General features: G+C 28.0%; 5 protein-coding genes across 5 annotated transcripts; 3 read left to right on the plus strand and 2 right to left on the minus strand.

Moving 5' to 3' along the window:
* Window positions 1–4,162: 4,162 nt before the first annotated feature.
* Window positions 4,163–5,633, plus strand: OCT59_002985 (uncharacterized protein; the record flags this gene model as incomplete). The annotated part of the gene is made up of 6 exons (XM_025311404.2): window positions 4,163–4,307; window positions 4,391–4,976; window positions 5,046–5,062; window positions 5,144–5,200; window positions 5,501–5,526; window positions 5,613–5,633. The coding sequence occupies 6 exons, from the start codon at window positions 4,163–4,165 to the stop codon at window positions 5,631–5,633; spliced, it is 852 nt and encodes a 283-aa protein (XP_025171990.2).
* Window positions 5,634–8,052: 2,419 nt separating this feature from the next.
* On the plus strand, window positions 8,053–8,758 carry OCT59_002986 (uncharacterized protein; the record flags this gene model as incomplete). The annotated part of the gene is made up of 2 exons (XM_025327298.1): window positions 8,053–8,177; window positions 8,263–8,758. The coding sequence occupies 2 exons, from the start codon at window positions 8,053–8,055 to the stop codon at window positions 8,756–8,758; spliced, it is 621 nt and encodes a 206-aa protein (XP_025171989.1).
* A 3,052-nt stretch (window positions 8,759–11,810) lies between these two features.
* OCT59_002987 (uncharacterized protein) lies at window positions 11,811–12,092 on the minus strand (the record flags this gene model as incomplete). The annotated part of the gene is made up of 2 exons (XM_066145319.1): window positions 11,811–11,989; window positions 12,050–12,092. 2 exons carry the CDS (start codon window positions 12,090–12,092, stop codon window positions 11,811–11,813), a joined length of 222 nt encoding a protein of 73 aa, XP_065996052.1.
* Window positions 12,093–14,839: 2,747 nt separating this feature from the next.
* OCT59_002988 (uncharacterized protein) lies at window positions 14,840–16,480 on the minus strand (the record flags this gene model as incomplete). The annotated part of the gene is made up of 4 exons (XM_066145320.1): window positions 14,840–15,151; window positions 15,221–15,319; window positions 15,386–15,718; window positions 15,896–16,480. The coding sequence occupies 4 exons, from the start codon at window positions 16,478–16,480 to the stop codon at window positions 14,840–14,842; spliced, it is 1,329 nt and encodes a 442-aa protein (XP_065996053.1).
* A 600-nt stretch (window positions 16,481–17,080) lies between these two features.
* Window positions 17,081–18,592, plus strand: OCT59_002989 (uncharacterized protein; the record flags this gene model as incomplete). The annotated part of the gene is made up of 2 exons (XM_066145321.1): window positions 17,081–17,884; window positions 18,287–18,592. 2 exons carry the CDS (start codon window positions 17,081–17,083, stop codon window positions 18,590–18,592), a joined length of 1,110 nt encoding a protein of 369 aa, XP_065996054.1.
* Between the last annotated feature and the right edge of the window lie 1,504 nt (window positions 18,593–20,096).

Genomic DNA, 20,096 nt, shown 5'->3' on the forward strand with positions numbered 1-20,096 from the left:
CACAAAAATTAATCTAAAATAAGGAACCAATAAATGAATTATTACGGTAATCTAACCTTAATTTGTATCGACAACCAATTGGACGGTGAAAATTCTCACATTTCGGAGTCTTTTTTTTTTTATTTATCGGGTACTATCAAGTATCAACAGTAACTGTTGCATTGATTTTACTAATTTAACTAACTGTGCGGATTTTTCTTTACAGATTTTCGTAAAGATTATCATATATTAAAAACTTTTTTTACCCAAAAATGGTATTTCCCCAAGAAAGCTTATTTGCGCTTGGTTCACTAATAATTGCATGTAAAAAATTATTTGTCCCGACTATATATTATCTAATACGAAACTTTAGTAACGGTCATGAAACCATTAAAAGGATTAATAAACAAAATTTTGAATTGGGTCGATTTAATAAAACACTTTTCACATGATCTGGGTTATATTAATTCCGATCTTGTCCTGATCCAATCTTCCTATGTATGGATTAGTGGATCACGGTAACGGGATATATTAGTTGTTGGACACAGAGGAACGGGATAGATCGCTGAAAATCAATACTTTATATAATTCATTCCGAGGAAAACTTTTAAAGTTTTTTTTTTCATAAGAAACAAATATAAGTAAAATTAACACGAAAATCGTCAAATTATTTAGTTGATCCGGTGCGTTGCGTATTACCAATTATACGGCTACAAAAGTGAATCTTTGGGATGCTAACTTAACAAAGTCATCATAATTATAAAAAATATATGTATAGCTATTGAATATATAAAAGAATTTTTTTTTTTAATAATATTTGCTTCCAATATCTTCAAAACTTATATAAACATCAAATAATTATGTACAAATTATTAAGATAACTTATTAATTTTCCATTCATGCACGAATTCAATCTTAGTTAAGTAATCTTTTAATTATAATTTACTCTAAAAAGTATTTATTATTCATTAATATGTAATATATATATTAAATCCTTAAATTTTATGCTTAATTATCCTAGATGTGATGTTTCCGGGGTAATCGTTTACCCGTCAAACGCTAATTACCTTTGATGAAGTCATATTAGTTATATGATTTTTTGTAATACTAATTGCTATTTATTTATTTATTTATGATTCTTTGTTCATTGAAACAATTATTCTCTAGTATCTTTGATATAGGTAACTATAGAATGTAAGGTAGTAACTAATCAAAATTTTGATTGCAAAAAATAATTACTAAAAAAGCATTGACTATATGAGGCGTTCGGCAAAGAACAATTTAATACAAGAAGACGGCAAATTATGACTCCTTATTATGTAAGGTGGAAAAAGTTTTTTATATCTAGGGTCAGGTACAAATCCTAGATTTATAGGTAAATTATTTATCCCACAAGCCTTTTAAATGCACTTTATGGTACGTTATTCACTTTTTTATTAGAATGCGCATATGATTTTATCTAGGACCTATTAGATTAATTATACCTCCAAGATATCATCACTGACATTCTTCTATGACTCAGATTTGCAAATAATTGTCTTTTTGAGATCCCAAAGTAGCTTGGTGCAAAATAATCCTTTGTTAGAATTTAGAAGCACTGGGAAAGACCTTGAATAAAGCTTGACTATAAATTTTTATATTGCCAATTAAAAAAACATTCACACTTTATCCAGAATCAATAGCCAATTACTGTATTTTTTCCCCATAATTTAGATCCTATTTCACAAGATATCAGAAGCGATACTTTGTTAAAAATTACTAGTTTTGTGTTTCGTTACTTCCGTTATTTCCGAGTATAAATTATTTTTCATGATTGGCTGATCTTCCTCCTATAATATGGAGACCCCCGTTCATTACCTAACCCCTTACATAATAATTACACGTGTACAACATTGATCGTTGATGGTTTATTAATTTTTGCCTTTTATGCTCTTTCAATAAATAAATAAAATTATGTAATCATCTGTTATTAATAGCAATTCGGTTACAAAATACAAAATATGGCGTGAATTTTTTTCTAATATAAGAAATTTAGGACATATAATGCAAAGTATTTCTTAATTAAACTCTTTTGTCAGTTTTGTGTATAAGTGATGTTTAATTCCAATAATACAGTATGTTGATAAATGCCGTTAAAATAATAATAATTAGCCAGGAAAAATTTTTCAAATCATATACCCTGTTTTTCTCCTTCCGAGAGAACCCTATTATGATAGATTTGATCGTCTGATATTATGTTAATCGTCATTTTTGAAAATGGAACGTAATTGTTATTGATTAACTATAAGAATAAATAAATTTAGATATCTCAGAACAGAAAAAATTTTATAATTATTATGTAATTATTGGGAAAATGTTCAATATGAAACGAATCAAGCCTGATTTCTTTGATAATTACCATATTGTAAATAAGAATCACTCAAATTTAGATTTAGTATACCACAAATTACTGATAATAATTTTGGATAAACCCTTTTTTTTTAATGAAACAAAAAATAAACAAAATTAAAATAATAATTACCAATAGGTCTTACGTCTTTTTTCCTTAAATTCGTCATTTAATTTATTTAATTTCCTTTATTAATATTTTCCGCATCCTTTCTCGCACCGATTGCCCGTTATGTCCAAACGGATTCGATGCCTAATTTTTTACGTCTGTATTTGGAAATTCGGATAAAATTTTGTTAAAAAAGAATTTCTCACGAGAAAAATTAGATAAAGTGGTCTCTTTTAGCCGTATGATTCATCATTTACCTTTGAACCCAGGTTTTCCATTTATTAAAACCTCTTTAGAATTAGTATGTCTTGCTTTGTTTTTCCTTTTATAACCTATTGAACTTCATAGATAAGATTATTTCATATAGACCAGCTTTCTTAATTCTTATCTTCCAATAAAAATTTTAATATTGGATCTGCATGTTTTTAGAGATCATAATTTAAGTTGTAAACGTTATATTTAATTCAATTTTATCACATACGATACAACAAAGAAAATATGATATACAAAGGTGGCGTTATGGTAAAATTTATTACACCAAATTTTTGATATTACATCGGCGTGTTCCGTAATATTCGGCATGGCATGGCTTGAACCTAATTCACCTTGTACAATTGTGTCGTTATGTGCCTCTTGTGATTATGCCCCCAGATCGGGAATTTTCGATCGGTAATCACATCATACGACATTTCGAATCCAAATTGAAAAAATTCGCGATTTGGAATTGAAATTCACGATATACGGCAAGATATAGGTCTATAAAATTAATAAAGTTAATTAGTTCTGGAATATTAAGAACACTCCCACATTTGCCTTTTACAATCGTAGTTAAAACGTTTGAAGAAATAGTACCGGTAACTCCATAATAAGTTAATGAACAAAAAATGAACAATTAGTAACTAATTTTAGAACAATCAAAACAACACATATAGTACTTATTTGGTTATACGACAACAATTACTCTCACTTATATCCTACCTTGATAAAGAAGGGATCAGCTCGTTAGTACCACCACAATGAGTTGAGCTGTAACCGCTACAACTTTAGTTGTAGTTTCACGCAATTTGAATAAATAATATAATTTTACAAGATGAGATTATTGAAGTAAAGAGATATAGCGTATTTTGATTATCAAATCGAAAAATTTTCGACGTCAATCACTAAGAAATTGTTTAAAAAAAGCATGTGATAAGTACTTTATGATAAAGATTATTTATGATTGGACGGATTAAAAATATTTGCTACTATAAATACGTTTAATCATTTAATAGATATTTTTAGAAAATAACAGATAAGTATAAACACTAAACACGCAAATTAAAAGCGTGTAACATTAAAATTTTGAGTTTTGAACGCGTACAGTAACAACACAACAGACAACAACTTTAATAATTAATTTCGGTATCATGTATTTCTTTTGTCTTAAAGTGATCTACTATTGGTTTAATTGTTTTTTTTTTAGTGAAAGGTAAGTAAGTTTTACTGATCGACAAGGTAACGGTTACAGCTTATATCACTATATTATTGCTTATTTTTTTTTTGTAAAAATTGACACATCAGCATATTAAACATCAAATGACTATGTAAATAATTTAAAGACACTGCCAAAAAAAATGATGTTAAACAGTCGATTCAACAAATCTTTTTATCCAAAACAACAAATAATTTCTTTTTACAACTATCGTTATGGAAAATCAAAGTGATTTATTTATGAAGACTTCAATTGAAAATTTTGGACCGAACGTTGAACCTTTTCTTCAAGAAAGTCAACAAATCTATCAACAAATTGATCCACAACTTTTTACCGATCTTTCATTTAATCTTTCAAAAGGTATATTTATATCTATGATAAAAAAAAAATAATTTCGATATTTTATATTATTTATTGAAATCATCATTTTTTTTTTATAAAAGATGTTTGTCTTCCTTTGGCCGTAGAAAACAATTTATTGGAATCTTCTGTTGCACAATTTGCACAATTTCAATTTTCAACGGATTATTACTCTTATCCTTCTGCTACTGTTCCTTTTTTTGAACCATTACAATTTAATTATTATTATCCTTATTATCCTGTTTTTGATATTGCTCCAATTCAAGATTCTATGGCAGAGACATCAGGTTTCATCCCATCAAATTATTTCCCTCCAGAACAGAACTTACAATATTTCATCGTTCCACAAATTCCACAACAATTTGATGCTCAATGTACTCAAACAAATTTCTTTGATTCTCCTAATTCATCATCATCCTCTCAATCAAACTTTGTCAAGCAATCACCAAAATTTTCTTCACCTCAATTAAATTTAAAAGTTACAGAAAATTTAGTTAATATGAATAATTATACTGTGATGGATGAATCTAAACTAGAGAAGAAAAAATTACAAAATAGAGCTGCTGCGCAAAGAGCTCGAGAGAAGGAAAAATTTTTGATAGAAAATTTGAGGAATGAGAATGAAATGTTAAAGAAGGTGTACGAAGAAAAAGTTGAAGAAATGAAGAGGTTGAATTCTATATTGGAATCGATTGAAAAAGAAAGAATGTTAAAAGTAAATTTATAATGATCATCAAGTCAAGGATATGATTTTTGTATGTTTTCTTTCTTCAATATATTTTTATATACATTATATATATAGTTTTATATAGCGTACTTGTAATATTGTTATCTAGCCTATATAGCCTATTTAGCCAAATGTTACGCTACTAAATTTGTAAATTTTATGCATGGTAAAATTTGGCGATCCAAAAAATGGTATATATATAATATTTTTTTTCTTAATAAAAAAAAAATTATTTTTACTCGTACGAAATCATTTTTTTTTAAAAAAAAAATAAAGTAAATATTTTAAAGTGGAACGATAATTAATGGGATTTTAAACATTTAACATGACTATTAATAATTTGAAAGTATCATAAACTTCATATAATGTATATATACAAAAAAAATAAAGATAACGCTATAATTATAAAATTCACGTAATTAACATGTATTAATGTGATGATATATAATATAATAATATTATTGAGGACATGAAGAATTTTTAGCTGACCTGGTAATTCTATTTCATTTAATAACGTGGATTATTATTATTATTATTATTAGTTTAACAAAATAAGGTTATTATTTTTCTTTACACAGAATGATCTTAACGAATATTAAAATATTAATTTTTATTTGATGAAATATTTGATGATAATATCATTTGATTTGAAGAAACCGTTTCGTTGGATTTGTTATATTTGGTATGATGATCTACAGTAGTTGCTGTTGTTTTAAAGTAAGTTAACGAACTTTTTTATCTTAATTCTTTTTTTTTTATAAGCATGATAAGTTGATAAGATCAATATAGTACTATATAGTATATAGTATTTTAAATAAATTTGCTAAGATATGTAAATATTTGTTTAAAGAAGATATAGATTTAATATTGACAATAATCGAATTATGAGAAAGATTTGAAAATGTCGAATCCATTAAGAAAATAACGAGAATATTTTAATATATCAAGTATATTTTAAATATTATACATATATATATTAATTTAAATTTCTTTTTGTAGTAGCGAATATTTTGGAGATTATCAGATTTCTGATATATATAAGTCACCTAACGCTAACGTTTGGTTACTATTTACGATTTAAGAATTTTTAAAAGAGGTGCGAAATATGATGATTTCTCTAATAAAATTAGTTCATCATTTAGCTATAAGTAATCACGTTACTTGAAGTAGCTACAAGTATCATCTGAAGTTATTTATAGAATTGAGGGTTGTAATATAATGAAGAATTGATTTACGGTAATTTCTATTATTTAATTTGTGTTAATTGGTCGAGTAATTATCATGGTAATCATTATGTGTTTATTAATTATAGGATCATATGATCATGAGATTGACATATTATTTGGAGGAAGCACTTAAGTAACACTATATTAACACCCTCGTACGTATTCAGATATCTTTTTTTTTTCCAAGATGATCGTGACGTTTTCTAAGAAAATTATTTATTCTTTTTAGGAATAAATTATTATTCCTGAAATTATTAAAATTATTTAGGGATATGGAAATCAATAATTATACGGAAGTGTGAAGATTACTACAGAATTTCACGTACTGCAATTATTAGTTGAAAATACATCAACAATTAATAGTATTGGTGTGTGACAATTTTTAAAGAAATTTTTTTTTGTTTCTTAGTAAAAAAATTAATTATTTATTTTTGTGACATTTTTTTTAAAAAAAAAAAATAGTAGAAAACTGTTTAAATCACCCATCTGAATGAATATGGGCTCTATAAGTCTTTATGTTGATGATTTTTATATAAGAAATGTTAATTTTAATAAATTCAATATATCTATAATTAAAGTAAAGATCTGGAAATGCGTTCACAATACTTGTAAGTTGATAGGTTGTATCTGTAATGTTCTAAAATAAAAAAAAAATAAAATGTAAATATAAATTTAATGTATTAACAATATATACAATTATCATAATTAAGATCAATATTCTAACCAGAACTCAGATTTCTTTTGTAGATAGCTAAAATGGATTTATATCTGAATTGCTTGCAAATACCCGTTACGCGCTAGTTTTACAAAATCATCCAATGCGTGAGATACTGTGGGTCCATATGTCTGCTCCGTTGCATCCTTGACTTAGTATAAAACGGCATCATTTTTGCTTGCATTTTTGGATTTGGATAGTTTCTGTGTGTAGTTAATATCATAGCCTATAACGTGCAGCAATGGTGACCTCCCGCTGGGCACTACCTTCATTATGTCTTCAATCTGTTAAAATCTTGCTATTGTTCTTAAACAGCCCTGCAAATTTAGTTAGTTTCCTTGGATTTAACATCTCATGTTGATATGCTGAAGAGTTGTAATCTGTATCATTTTATTTTGAATCATACTAATTATAGATGGATGTTCCTTTTTTTTTCATGATAATGATTTATTGATTTTAGATTAAGATTATAACTTTCAATATGTAATGCCCATGAACTTAGCAAGTCGTTCTTTGTAGGCGATACCTTTATCAAAAAATTTTACAAGACTAAAAGATAAAAGTATGACTTTTTATTGATAATATTCTACCTTTTTAACCTATGTAAGGCAATAAATAACGACCCTTTTGTTGATCTAAATGAGTTAGGTTTGATTGACTTTATATTTGAAACATAATCTAACGTGGAAAAATAATAATATATATATTATTATTCAAATTGTAAAAGAGACTCCGCAGTTTCAGAATTGAATTTTTATTACTACTGATTTGAAAATTAGTAATAATGATAATATTTTATTATAACAAAGTATTTTACTAAGTTTTTCAAAAATAGAGTACACGTGATCTAAAATTATGTCATCAAACTTTGCAAATGACGTACATTAAATCCATTAATCAAGGGAATCAATGATTTTAAAACCAAAATATAAAAGTTTAAATTTATACTGGAAATGACAAATTTTCACGTCGTATTAAATGTATAAATGAATATATATATATATATATACGTATATTTATTTATTTTTTTACTAAATCTTAAATCTTATTTAAAAAATCTTTAATAATAATAAAAAGATGGTTCAAGTATCGAAAATAACGAAAAGAAGAAAATCTATAATGAGAACTACTATTAAAACTAGAAATTTTAAGAATTCTCACAAGGAAGCTTTTTTTCAAACTTCGAGAACTTGGCGTTTTTCGTAAGTAAAAAATTGTCAATTTAAGTTCTTATTATGTTAATAAAATTCAATGATTGACTTTTTGTTATATACTGTATAATAATAGACTAAATAATCCAAAGAATCATAAAGTGATCCGAAAGCCAAGGAAACAGGAAACAAACCAATCAAAGATCAAAAATACATCCAAAAATGATAAATCAAGAATAATACAAGAAATATATGAAATGTTTAATGAAACATTCAATGTTGATGATATCGATGATCTTGATGATCTTGATGTAGAAATGAGTGAGATGAATGATGATGTCGATAACGATATTGATGAAGAGATAGTTGATGAAGAGATAGTTGATGAAGAGATGGTCGATGCTGAAGATAATAATTGTGATAAATGTACTACTGATGTACATGTTGATTTTAATAAAACAAGTGTAGCAAATCAAGTGACAGAGAATGACACAAGCAGCATCGCTCAATCCCTTGATCCCCTTGGCCCATGCGGTGGAGTATCTGATACAAAAGACAAAGGGGTAAAATATGATTTTATATGTGATTGTTGCAAATCCAAATTTAAAATCCAAATTTTATTATCTATATAAATAATTAACATAATTAATATAATAATATAATAATTAATGTAATTTTTTTTAATTCTATATCTAATAAATAGTACATTTTACTATACAGTATATTATTATCGTGTATTCTTAAGTTGACTGTTATTAATTTGATTTAAAAAAAATAAATTTTTATTAAAACCTTTTATTTTCACAGCCAAATTTCCCGTAATAGTATAAATTCGGAATAAAATAATGCTTACGAGTAAATATTTACTACTTAGAAAGATTCATACTTTTTTCCCCCTAAAAACATTTGGTTTCTTCCGGTTACAGATCTAAATAATCTGATGTAATTTATTATTACAAAGCCAAGAAAAATATAATGGTTACTTAATTTTTTTTGCATATTTAAATTGTCATCAAAAATTAATAATTAATATTTTTAAAAAAACAACTTTTATCGTTAGATACTTATGTAATTATTTTGTAATAATAATAGATTATTAATTTCAAATTATAAAAAATTTATTCGCTGTAAAAACTTTTTAAACTTTAATGATACGTGCTGAATTAGTCATCCTTTATTAGTCATATTTTTTATATTCAAAAGAGCAATTTTGCGTTTGATATTGTTTCTTAGGAATTGATTCCAAAGTATTTAAATTTTCATCTAAATTCTGTTTGGATTATTGAATAAGTCGCATGAATGTTTGCTGACAGAGGCTTACTTCACATTTCCCGTTACACATGTTGATCATTTATTCCCATGTTGATTAAATTTATTTCCGGAATAAACAGAGTAATCACGTGCTCATTTATGAAACACTTTGCGGACCAATCTACGCATAGACAGTCACTATAAACGGATTTTCATTATCTTACTTAGGTCATTTCTTGTAAATACATATGTAATGTTACATTGTAACCAATGTTTGACATTATTCACTTTAAGAATTTTTCAATTAAATTGGTTTAGACTATAATTATAATTATTTTTAACGCTAATACCAACTTACGTGTGGTTTATTGATTTTTTTAGGATTTACTTTAATAAAAATTTCACGGATGAAACTATTTACTAAAAAGGGTTACATCCCCGATTTGTCGATCATACCAGAAATAATGAACCAAATTCCAATTTCACGGAGAGTGCCTAACTTCGGGACTATGGCCTAAACTGAAGTCGAAATTAAGATCGTATAATAACGGTCTCGGTCGATAAAAAGTGTCATTGTTTAATAAATATAAAAAAAAGAAGTGTCTTTATATATTAAAAATACTTTGCAATAATTATATTCTTAATGAATTATCTTTAAAAGTAATTATTATTTTCAAGTATATAGAAATTAATTTGTAAGACATGCGCTCTCGTATTACTGCATACGATATATCATTCAATTAATTCGTTTAATTATACAATAGATAAAATTTATTTTATCATTCATATAATAAACGAGATAATCGGTTTCTATTTGCTAAGAAACGGCCGCAGTGTGCATGTGACTGCGTTAAAATATATTACTGTAGGTGAGATCAGAGGATAATTTTTTAATACGTTACGATGGTCCAATCAATGTTTTTAAATTAGATGAAAGTTACACCATTGAATTTTTCATTTTTAAAAATTTTAAACATATGCACGCTCTTGATTGGATTTAACCGTCACAATGGGACATGTTATGTCCCACAAACACACTTGAGAGTGTCTTGAGGGTGAAACTCGTATTTGTCCCTGTTTTAACCTAATTTTGTCAATACCAATTGAAGTATAATGGCATAATTTCTACTATAATTCTCTACATGTTAATACACATAAAATTACTAGAAACAAGTACAATTGTGCTGCTTGGGCATTATTCTGTTAAAGCTTTTTTGGAACAGTGTATAGAACAATCTAAATAATGCTTTTGGACTATTATATTACCAAAATGCTATTTGAATGTATCATTGATGATTATGTACGCATCAGCTAACTGGTATACCATATTTATATTTATCATCCTCAAGTAAGATCGGCGAAGTTTTTTTTTTTATATTGCCTTAAAGACTTACACCATTGGGTCCATTGGTATATCCATTACCAACAATAATTATTCTAATAAAGCAAAAGAAGTAATAATTAAATTGCATTTTGCAAGAAAAATATAAAAAAAAAATTTGTATTATTTATTATTACACGAAATTTTTATAATACCATGGCAACGAATAATGATAGAACCAAAATTTTTGCCATAAATATAACAAAGCTTATATTAAAAAACATAAGTATATTAAATTACTTTACACAATTTCTTTCACGGTAACATTGTCAAGTTTAAAAACGTTAAATGTTCCACTTATAAAATGACTTATTACTATTTTTTTTTGTATTAGAATATTCGCGTAGTATTAGGATTACCCAGCATAGATGACTGGGCGGGAGTCCAATAGAAAAGAGGAAAATCCAAGTTTTTGTTCAAAATTTTTTTTGATGATCACAGTCATGTGAACAAAGTTAGCTTAATAACAAAAATTACTGAAGCCCGAAGTGATGCATTGCCAGCATTAAGAAATTGATGATCAAATGACTAAAAGTCACATGATTTTTCGTGGAATTTTAAGCAAAATTACTAATGAAACTTACAATTTACCATGAAATATACAATTTACTTATTCATCAAATCTTAAAGGAACAATAATTTTAGTATAAATTAACAAAAATTGAATTCATGAAAATTATTAAAAGATTTGCTAAGAACTTTCGGTACTAGATCCAAATAAGATTTTTTACGTCTAAATATTTAACACTGTAATGTTTACATATAATTTAAATTAACTAAATTCTTTATTTAAAAGATTATTTAATAATATAGTGTACATTCTTCGCCCATGTACTGTAACATATTAAATATACTTTTTTTTTAACCCGAATTTTCACTCCCAAATTTTTTTAATATTTTTATAAAGGATATACTTATATATATATATATTTGATAAATCAACTGATTTTGGAGAAAAACAAACATCAACGGCAAAAACAGTAGTGCATATTCATATTTATATATACTCTATTAAAATCTACTCATAATTACAAAAACCATAAAGTCTACATTTATCTATTTGCCTTTAAGAACGATCGATGACACCACCTTGTTAGCCTATCTACTCCACTCCTCCTATCATAATCTAACATATATACACACCTCCAGCCGCCCACACCAGGTGTCCTTTCCTCGTAAGCTGGAGGTGCTTCCTGTGCATCATCACTAACGTTGGCTTGGCCAGCAATGCCTAAGTACAAAAATGTACAAAAAAATTAGTGCGCGCACTCATTAAGCAGGTAACCCTCACAACCATCCTTTTGGTCTCCTTTGACAACTATTAGCGAACACATACAACGTGATTGCTTCCACTATCTACAGTTCACTTCATTCAAACTATTCCGGTCACATCATCAAACTGATCATATCATTGGGATCAAGGGGAAAACATCCTTTCGGACGACACCCGATACACTTACAACCAAAGTCTTGATGATAAATGTGAAACTGTCTACCTTTGCTAGTGGTGTCACTTATGGCTAGTTGTTCATGAGCCCTAGCCTCATCTATGAACAGCTGACATAAATCCTTTTTTTACGTATCTTGGCATCTACAAAAATAGTGGTCAGGTTAGTGGTCAGAAAACGTTATTACCACTAACCAAACCTTAAAAAAAAAACTTTTGAAAAAATACCCTCCACACAGTGTTTGAAACACCGAAAAGGAAGGGATAAGAAATAAAAAAAAAGAGAAAAAATAGGTCAAGAAAAGGAATGGAACAAGAGAGGGAAAGAAAGGATGGAATTTTTTTTTAAAAATTTTCGGATGGAGAGGTATTTTACATAAATTTTTAGATAAAAATGAAAGATTTTTCCCACGGAGTTTGGAAGCTCTTGATCTTTTAAAAAATTTGTGTCATTGTTAAACAAATCAATATAGATTTTTTTTCTGTTAGAGATGACTCACGATTATTGATCATGTGATCATGCATAAATACGCTCTATTAATGTATTGATTGTAATAACAAAATGAGATTTATAATATCAAGGTCCGTTTATAGGATTGATAACTTTTTATACATGAGACGTTATTTTTATGTTAAGTGGTTTCAAGTTAACCAATATTTATTGGAAAGCATCACAGTATGATTAAAAAGTACAACCATTAGCTGTTTGTACTCCAGTGAGACTGGACTTCGCTCAAATGATTTCGTTCACTACACATAATTGATTGTACAAAAATAATCAATACATTTTCGGAATCAAAAACATAGTTACAAAATAATCTATGTACTTCATCGAAGAATTACTTTTATCGTTAGATATACAATTTTCGGAATATGTTCCTTGTGATCACGCATCATCCAGTTTTGGATACATATTATAATACAGGATGTAGAAATTGTAATTATAGCGAGGTAAGTTTTTTCGATTGATCATGGCCGATGAAATCATGGCGAATGCAATTATAATACTTTTGTGTTACCTTAACTTTATACTAATTACTGAGATCAAGATCCATACATTAATCGTCCGATTTCCACTTTCGTCATCATGAATCTGTTCTATCGTTAACGTATGAAATAATTTGTATATATTGGAATCTTTGAATAAAAAGAAACGCTATACTACTGTTATGACCCTGAATGGAGGGTCAGATTATATTAGTCTTCATCATCAACCAAAAAACAATTTCCTTGTTATTGATATTTATTTAACGGAGCTTCTCTAGTATAAGGAGGCGGAGACTATTGGTTTACGCTGGAAAATGGAAGAATATATCAGCAATATATGTGATTAAAAAATTTGTCGATAATAAAGAGGCATGTCATTAGTAACACCTTTCGTTATATAAAATAAAATATTAATGGTTCACTTTCTTTCTAGGCTTATTTAACAAACATAGCCAGCGGTCATAAACATATAATCCAGTTTTACGGACTCACGACGTCACAAAGTAAAAATAAAATTATGCGATAACCTATTGATATGCTTTTTTTATTGTTAATGAGGAGAAATATTTGCTTGTTCTTGAGTATGCGGATGGTGGAACACTAAAGTATAAGTTTTATTTTTGTTGTAAACTAATTATGATTTATTTGAATAGAATGTTGGGAACTCGAACCAGAAAAACGGCCAGAATCTTACCAAGGAAATTCACCTCTTCGAAGAGTGCTTTGCACCAGAATTAAATAGCATTGATTCCGAAAACAATGATACGTTTATTGTTCCTTATTCCAAAGAGGAGATATACGAAAAAATAGGATATGAAGATTCAGACTTGTCAAATTGCAATAAAGATTGTGACCTAAATGTGATCATGACTTTTCAAGAATCTTATATTCATATATCACTTTTTGTTTTCCAATGTAGTTTATTCAATAGAGTATTTTTTTCTTTCTATCTTAAAATTTTTATACGAACATTTATTTTGTATAGAGTAAAATAAAAAGCTAGATTTTTTATTACAAGTGTTGATATTTGTGTATTAGTTGTGCGAATAATCAATAAACAATTTTTTCATTAATATCATACATAACTAAAGCGTAAGTTGCAACAGTGTTTTGTATATAGTAGAAATTCGTGACACCTGCCTGTTAAAAAAAATATTTCACTTCTACGAAACATGTAGTTTCTCTTCATTTAAATGAAAATTATCTGAAGAATCGAATTGATGTTTTTTAAAATGAAGAAAGGAAAACTTTCATATGGTACATTTCTCGTATTATCTCTCTCGCAATTGTCCCCTCATTAAAAAAAAAATTTTTGAAAATAAAATTGAATATATCCATATAATTATGCTAATAAAAAACCTTATTTTATTTAAGCAATAAGTAAAAACCTATTTAAGATATTTTATTATTTCTTTATTCTTGATTACGATGAAAAAGATCGCAAGAATGCTACTGTACATGATAATGATTTTTTCAATATGCTAATATATTAATATGCAGAGTAATATCCGAAATTAGAATATCTATAACTAGTTTACACTTGTACATAAATTAATTTTACAGATAATTAATAGCAATGCGGAGTAGTAATCTTCTAAGAAACCTTTATAGTAGGCGGTCTATCAGTCCACATTTTTAAAACTATGTCTAATTTTCGATTTTTTTTTGAATATCGCCATAAAATTGTAGCCGTGATACGAGAGAAGGTGAATAAATTTTTTCTAATTCTTTTCTTCCAACAATGATAATATTTTTGTTATTCAATATTTCATCATCGAGTTTACCTATATCTCTCCATACCACTAAAATCAGGTAAATGTCTCCTATTTCCATTCTGAGTTTCCTTACGGGAGACTCTTTACTTTGACGTTTTTGATTCACATGAGGTAGATATTTATCCTTCATATGTTTATATTTTTCTTTAATTTCTTTACTGCTAAGCACCGTTTTACTATCTGGCTAAGAAAATTTGCACTCAATATTTATAGCAATGTAACCACCACCGTTAGCTTTTTCTTCAAACATCACCATTTCAAATCCCTTGTTGTTTGACTTTGTAGGAACAAACATATATTTATCAAGGTGATCCTTAATCTCATTACCTCTACTGTCATATATATTACCATCCTATGGCGGAAACTCTATGCTCGTGTGTAATGTTACAATATTCTTCCGTTGAATCCTGATTTTTACCTCCTCACTCTGAGGTTGCGGACGGTAAGGAGAAGGTCCTCTTTGTATTGGTTGATTTGGCTCAGTATTCTGCATCGGACGAAAGTTTGGAGAAGGTGGATCGGGTAAACATAAACCATAAATTTCATGAAGGCCCATTTCCGTTCTATCCTCATGATCATCCTTATCCCTATGATGTAGTGCACGGTAGAGAAACTCCCAATTCATATGAAACTTTTCAAACGCCTTTCCATCATTTGATTTTAAATCAAAATGATCTTCTACATGAAATAAATTTTTTAATATCCCGGCAACAGTCTTTGCATCACCACCTTCCACAGTTTCCAGGGATTCCTTAATGTATAGTAAAGGTGTACGATATTAATGTACAAACTGACTGGAGTTAATGTTAACGCTATCACGTGCAAGTGCATAACTCCTAAACTCGGGCCAGTTTGTATGTTAATATTGTACACCCCTACTGTACATTAAGGACGCCCCAGTTTCCATACAAAAATAATAGAGGCTAACAAGAGTTAAGGTTGGAATAACTTTGGTAATATCAGCTTGTTTAGTAACAGAATTAATATAAACTCCAGAAGCAATGAGATCTTTAACGCTTAACTCCTTATCAACTGTTACTTTTACCTTTGTATCTAAGCGTACATGTTCTCCTAATAGAGCCAACTTAACTACAGAAAATGTGATATAATTAACAAAAAAATGAACGATTTTTTTTGTTAACTCTTCCATGAGAGCGGCCGAACCATAGGTCGTCAAAGCTGTGGTGTTACTTAAAAGTTCATAAAATTTCTCAAGCATTCTTGGATGACCATTACAGTCTGATATGCACTTGCGAATAACAGACACTCTACTATCTGATTCTAATTTTTTTGTGACCTCATTAAATAGCTCTATTGATTCTGAAAATTCAATTCTTCGTAGAGGTATCCAATTTATTTGTCTACCTGAAGCCTTTTGAATATCCCATAAGCGAATTGCATCAAGAGTAGTTATAATAAACCTAAAGTTTTTATCTTTGGTTGCCAAACTCTGGTAGGGTGTGTAAAGATTATTTAATAAGCTAATAATATTTGAGTGATTTTCATTTTTCATAATCTCATCAACACAAAGAAGTACTGATTTTCCTGAATGATGTATGATGCTTTGAGTGGCCGTCAAGATATCCAATGAATCAAATTTTTCTTTGAATTGGTTATAGAAGAAAGCCCAGGGCAACTTTGTTCCATCAAAAAAGTAACTCTATATAATACGCTTTACGCCACCATCTCCATCTATACATGATGAACTCCCATTAAATGATATACAAATGGAAACTGAATTACACAGTTCCTTTATAATAGAATCGACCATTTCAGTTGGGTCATCTAGGTTAACACCCAGATAATCATTTGTCATAAATTTACAACAATTGTGGATATTTTTTATGTTGATCATTTGTTGATCATTGTCAAAAATTTTAACTCCGGCAAGAAATTTTTTGAATTTCAAGAAATTCTCTGTTGCCAATCATTCCCTAATTTACTATTGATCTAGCCATTTTGGTAAAAAAAAGGTTCATTTAATCTTTAAGTACAGTACCTTAGTACTTAGTACTTAGGAAAAAAAAAAAAAAAAAAAAACTTCTTCCCCAAATTATTAAAAACATAACAATTCCGCAGTAAAAATAATATTTTTACTCAGTTTTTTATTAATATGGAAGATAGTAGAAAATATCCTATAGCCGAACATAAATTTCCTTATGGGTCCGGCGACGAATATAATTTTTTATTACTAACATATCACCATTTTATAAAATTTTGTGAAAGTCTAGCTTCTTCATTTTTTTCAGGTCATGACACAGAAGTTCAGCGTAATATACTGCGCTCTAATTTTGGCCTTTCAGATGAAGATATTAATAGTTGGAAAGAAAGGGCTTCACGCTACAACATGTCAACTGAAAGTTTCACATTTTTTCTACATATAGCAATATCCTCTGCGGTGGATGGTTTCCAAGCACGAAGGAAAGAATTAGAAACTATTGTAGATCACGTGACTAAATATAGGGAGACATCTAGCAAAAAGTCCAAAAAAATCGACAAAAAAAAGAAAAAGTCAAATAAATCCAAACACCGTTCCATAATTAATTCTGACGTAGATTCAGATGAATTAGATGATTTTCTTGATAAGGCAAATGAAGAGTTCGCTCATTTAAATTTTTCTTCCGATGATCGAGATTCTAATATAAATCGGCCGATCGCGACAGCCTCTGGATCAAAAATGGATGTTGATCATCCGATTAATACAAATGAGTCATCAAATACGGTCTTACAATCGGTACCTAATAAGCCTCAGTCGCAGCCTATACAAATACCGGAGAAAAGTATTACCGATTCAACAAAGTCTTCAAATAAAAATAAGAAGTTGAATAAACACCTTATCGAAAAAGTTATTACAGGTCATAAGCCAGCTGATGATGATACATCAAGAGTTAGAGATATTCTGGTTTATGACGTCCCAGTATCCTGGACGGCAGAATATATTCTGCAACAGTTAACGCTGTGGGGAAAGCCTATCGATATTCAGATGAAACAACAAAGAAAATATCAGACTGTTCGTTTGAAGATAGAGTTAAGTACCTTTCGTCTTGCCCAATTTGAAGTTAATGAAAATCCTGTGTGGACAACAGATTTAGGGGGGATACCGGTAAGATGGTTTCCAGCAAGGTGGACTCTCAAAGAACGAAAACAACGTGAGAAATTCCAAGCTACGATTAGAAAAATTCCAGATTCTATGACGTATGCAGCCTTATGGGTCGACCGTCTCCCACATACTTTTCTTTCTTCGGTTCGAGGGTTGAAAAGTTTTAAAATTATTCAAACAGCTCGGGGTGAACGTAAACTTATTGGTTATTTCGAAAAGTGGGTTGATATGCGGAACGCATTAGATAATCAATTCGTTTGGGATCATCAGTACCTATCTTGGAACCGATACGAACCTCCGACGCAACAAACAAGGTCGCATGGTAGTAATGCCAACAAGAACCAAGGAACTTCAAGAAGTCAATTGACTAACAAACATCAACGAAATTCAAAGAATTTGAAGAAGAAACCAGAAGAGACGAAGTCTGAAAAGCCAAAGAAGCAAAAGAAAGACAAGTCCCGTAAATCATCGAGATCGAAGGTCTTAGCGGAAGTTATAGATGTTTTGCGTAAATTAATAATTTAGGTTTTAGAATTGAGGGTAAAATAGTGGTTCATAGGTGCCAATTTATTTTTATTTAAAATAATTTTTTATTCCTCGTTATTTTATCCATTTATTTTCTGTTTGTTCGCCCTTTAGGGTTGATTTATTTTTGTTTTTGTTTTTTTTTTCCCCCTTCCCCTTTTTATGGTCATATTCTTTATCCCATTTTTTAAGCCAGTAGGTCTTTAAATATTCGTTATTTTTAGATTAGCTGTTGTAGGTTACTCGCTGTTTACTTTTGTATTTGCATTTGTTAACTTACATAACCATGTAAATTTTTATTTTCTATTCAATAAAGTGTGATCGGTTTGCTTAAAAAAAAAAAAAAAAAAAAAAAAAGTACTTAGTACTTAGTACTTAGTACTTAGTTCTTAGTACTTAGTACTTAGTACTAAGTACTTAGTACAGTACAGTACATTGAACAATCATTATGGAAACTTTTTGCGCTGAATTCTTCTGTGCTACTAAAAATCATTATTGACTTGATAGATCATGAAGAAATTTACATTTCTTACTTTTATGTTGATCATCAAAAAATTTTTTTACACGAACAAAAAAAATTTCTAATATTTTCTAGTGAAATTAAATTAATTATTTTATTAGAAAAAAAATCAAAAAAAAAATGGGAACTATTTAATTTTAAGCAAAGATATTATTTATTTTAGCAATAAATTAAAAAAAAATTTTTTATTTTACGGGATAAAAAAATATGAACATTTTTAATTTTAATTTAACGTGGTAACACAGGCAATTAATTGATTTACGTTTTCGCATTTTTTTTTATGAAAATTATTAATAAAAAACGTTTTTACAACATTTTTGTTAAAACAATTAAAAAACATTTACCTACTTTTTTTAAATAGGTCACTTTTTATAATTTTTTAATAATAGAATAAATTGAGCAATTTTTATTAAAATAATAAAAATTTTTTTAATTTAGAAAAAGAAATTGGCCAATTTTCTATTGAAAAATAAATTTTTTTTTTTCAATTTTTATAAAAAAAATTGCCCAATTTTTTATCATAAAAAAACTAGCAGCTACTTACTGTTAATTAGCACCATATACCAATATATTATTATTAAAAAAAATCACCAAAAAATTTTATCATATCTATTGTCCTATAAAAAATTTTCTGGGTAAATTCCAATAAATGATCATTTTTCTAGTTTTCATTCCAAAAGAACTCCAATATGTGATCAATTTTCTAAAAATTTTTTATAGGATTGTTATTAAAAAAAAAGAAACTTTTTTACAAATCTCATTAAATATAATCTATAGTTATAAAAAATTTTTATTAATGGTAACTAAAAAGAATCTTACTAAAACATTAATTATCTATTATCAATCTATCATTAATTAAATAGAAAAAAATCTTGGAAAATATTTTTCATAATGATCTATTACTAAAAAAAATCCAAAGATTTTTTTATATGCATCTATTAGCAATATCAATCAATTATTATTAAAAAAAATCTCAAATAAATT

Source organism: Rhizophagus irregularis, chromosome 11 (genome assembly GCF_026210795.1).
Source record: "Rhizophagus irregularis chromosome 11, complete sequence".
NCBI classification, from domain to species: Eukaryota; Fungi; Glomeromycota; class Glomeromycetes; order Glomerales; family Glomeraceae; genus Rhizophagus; species Rhizophagus irregularis.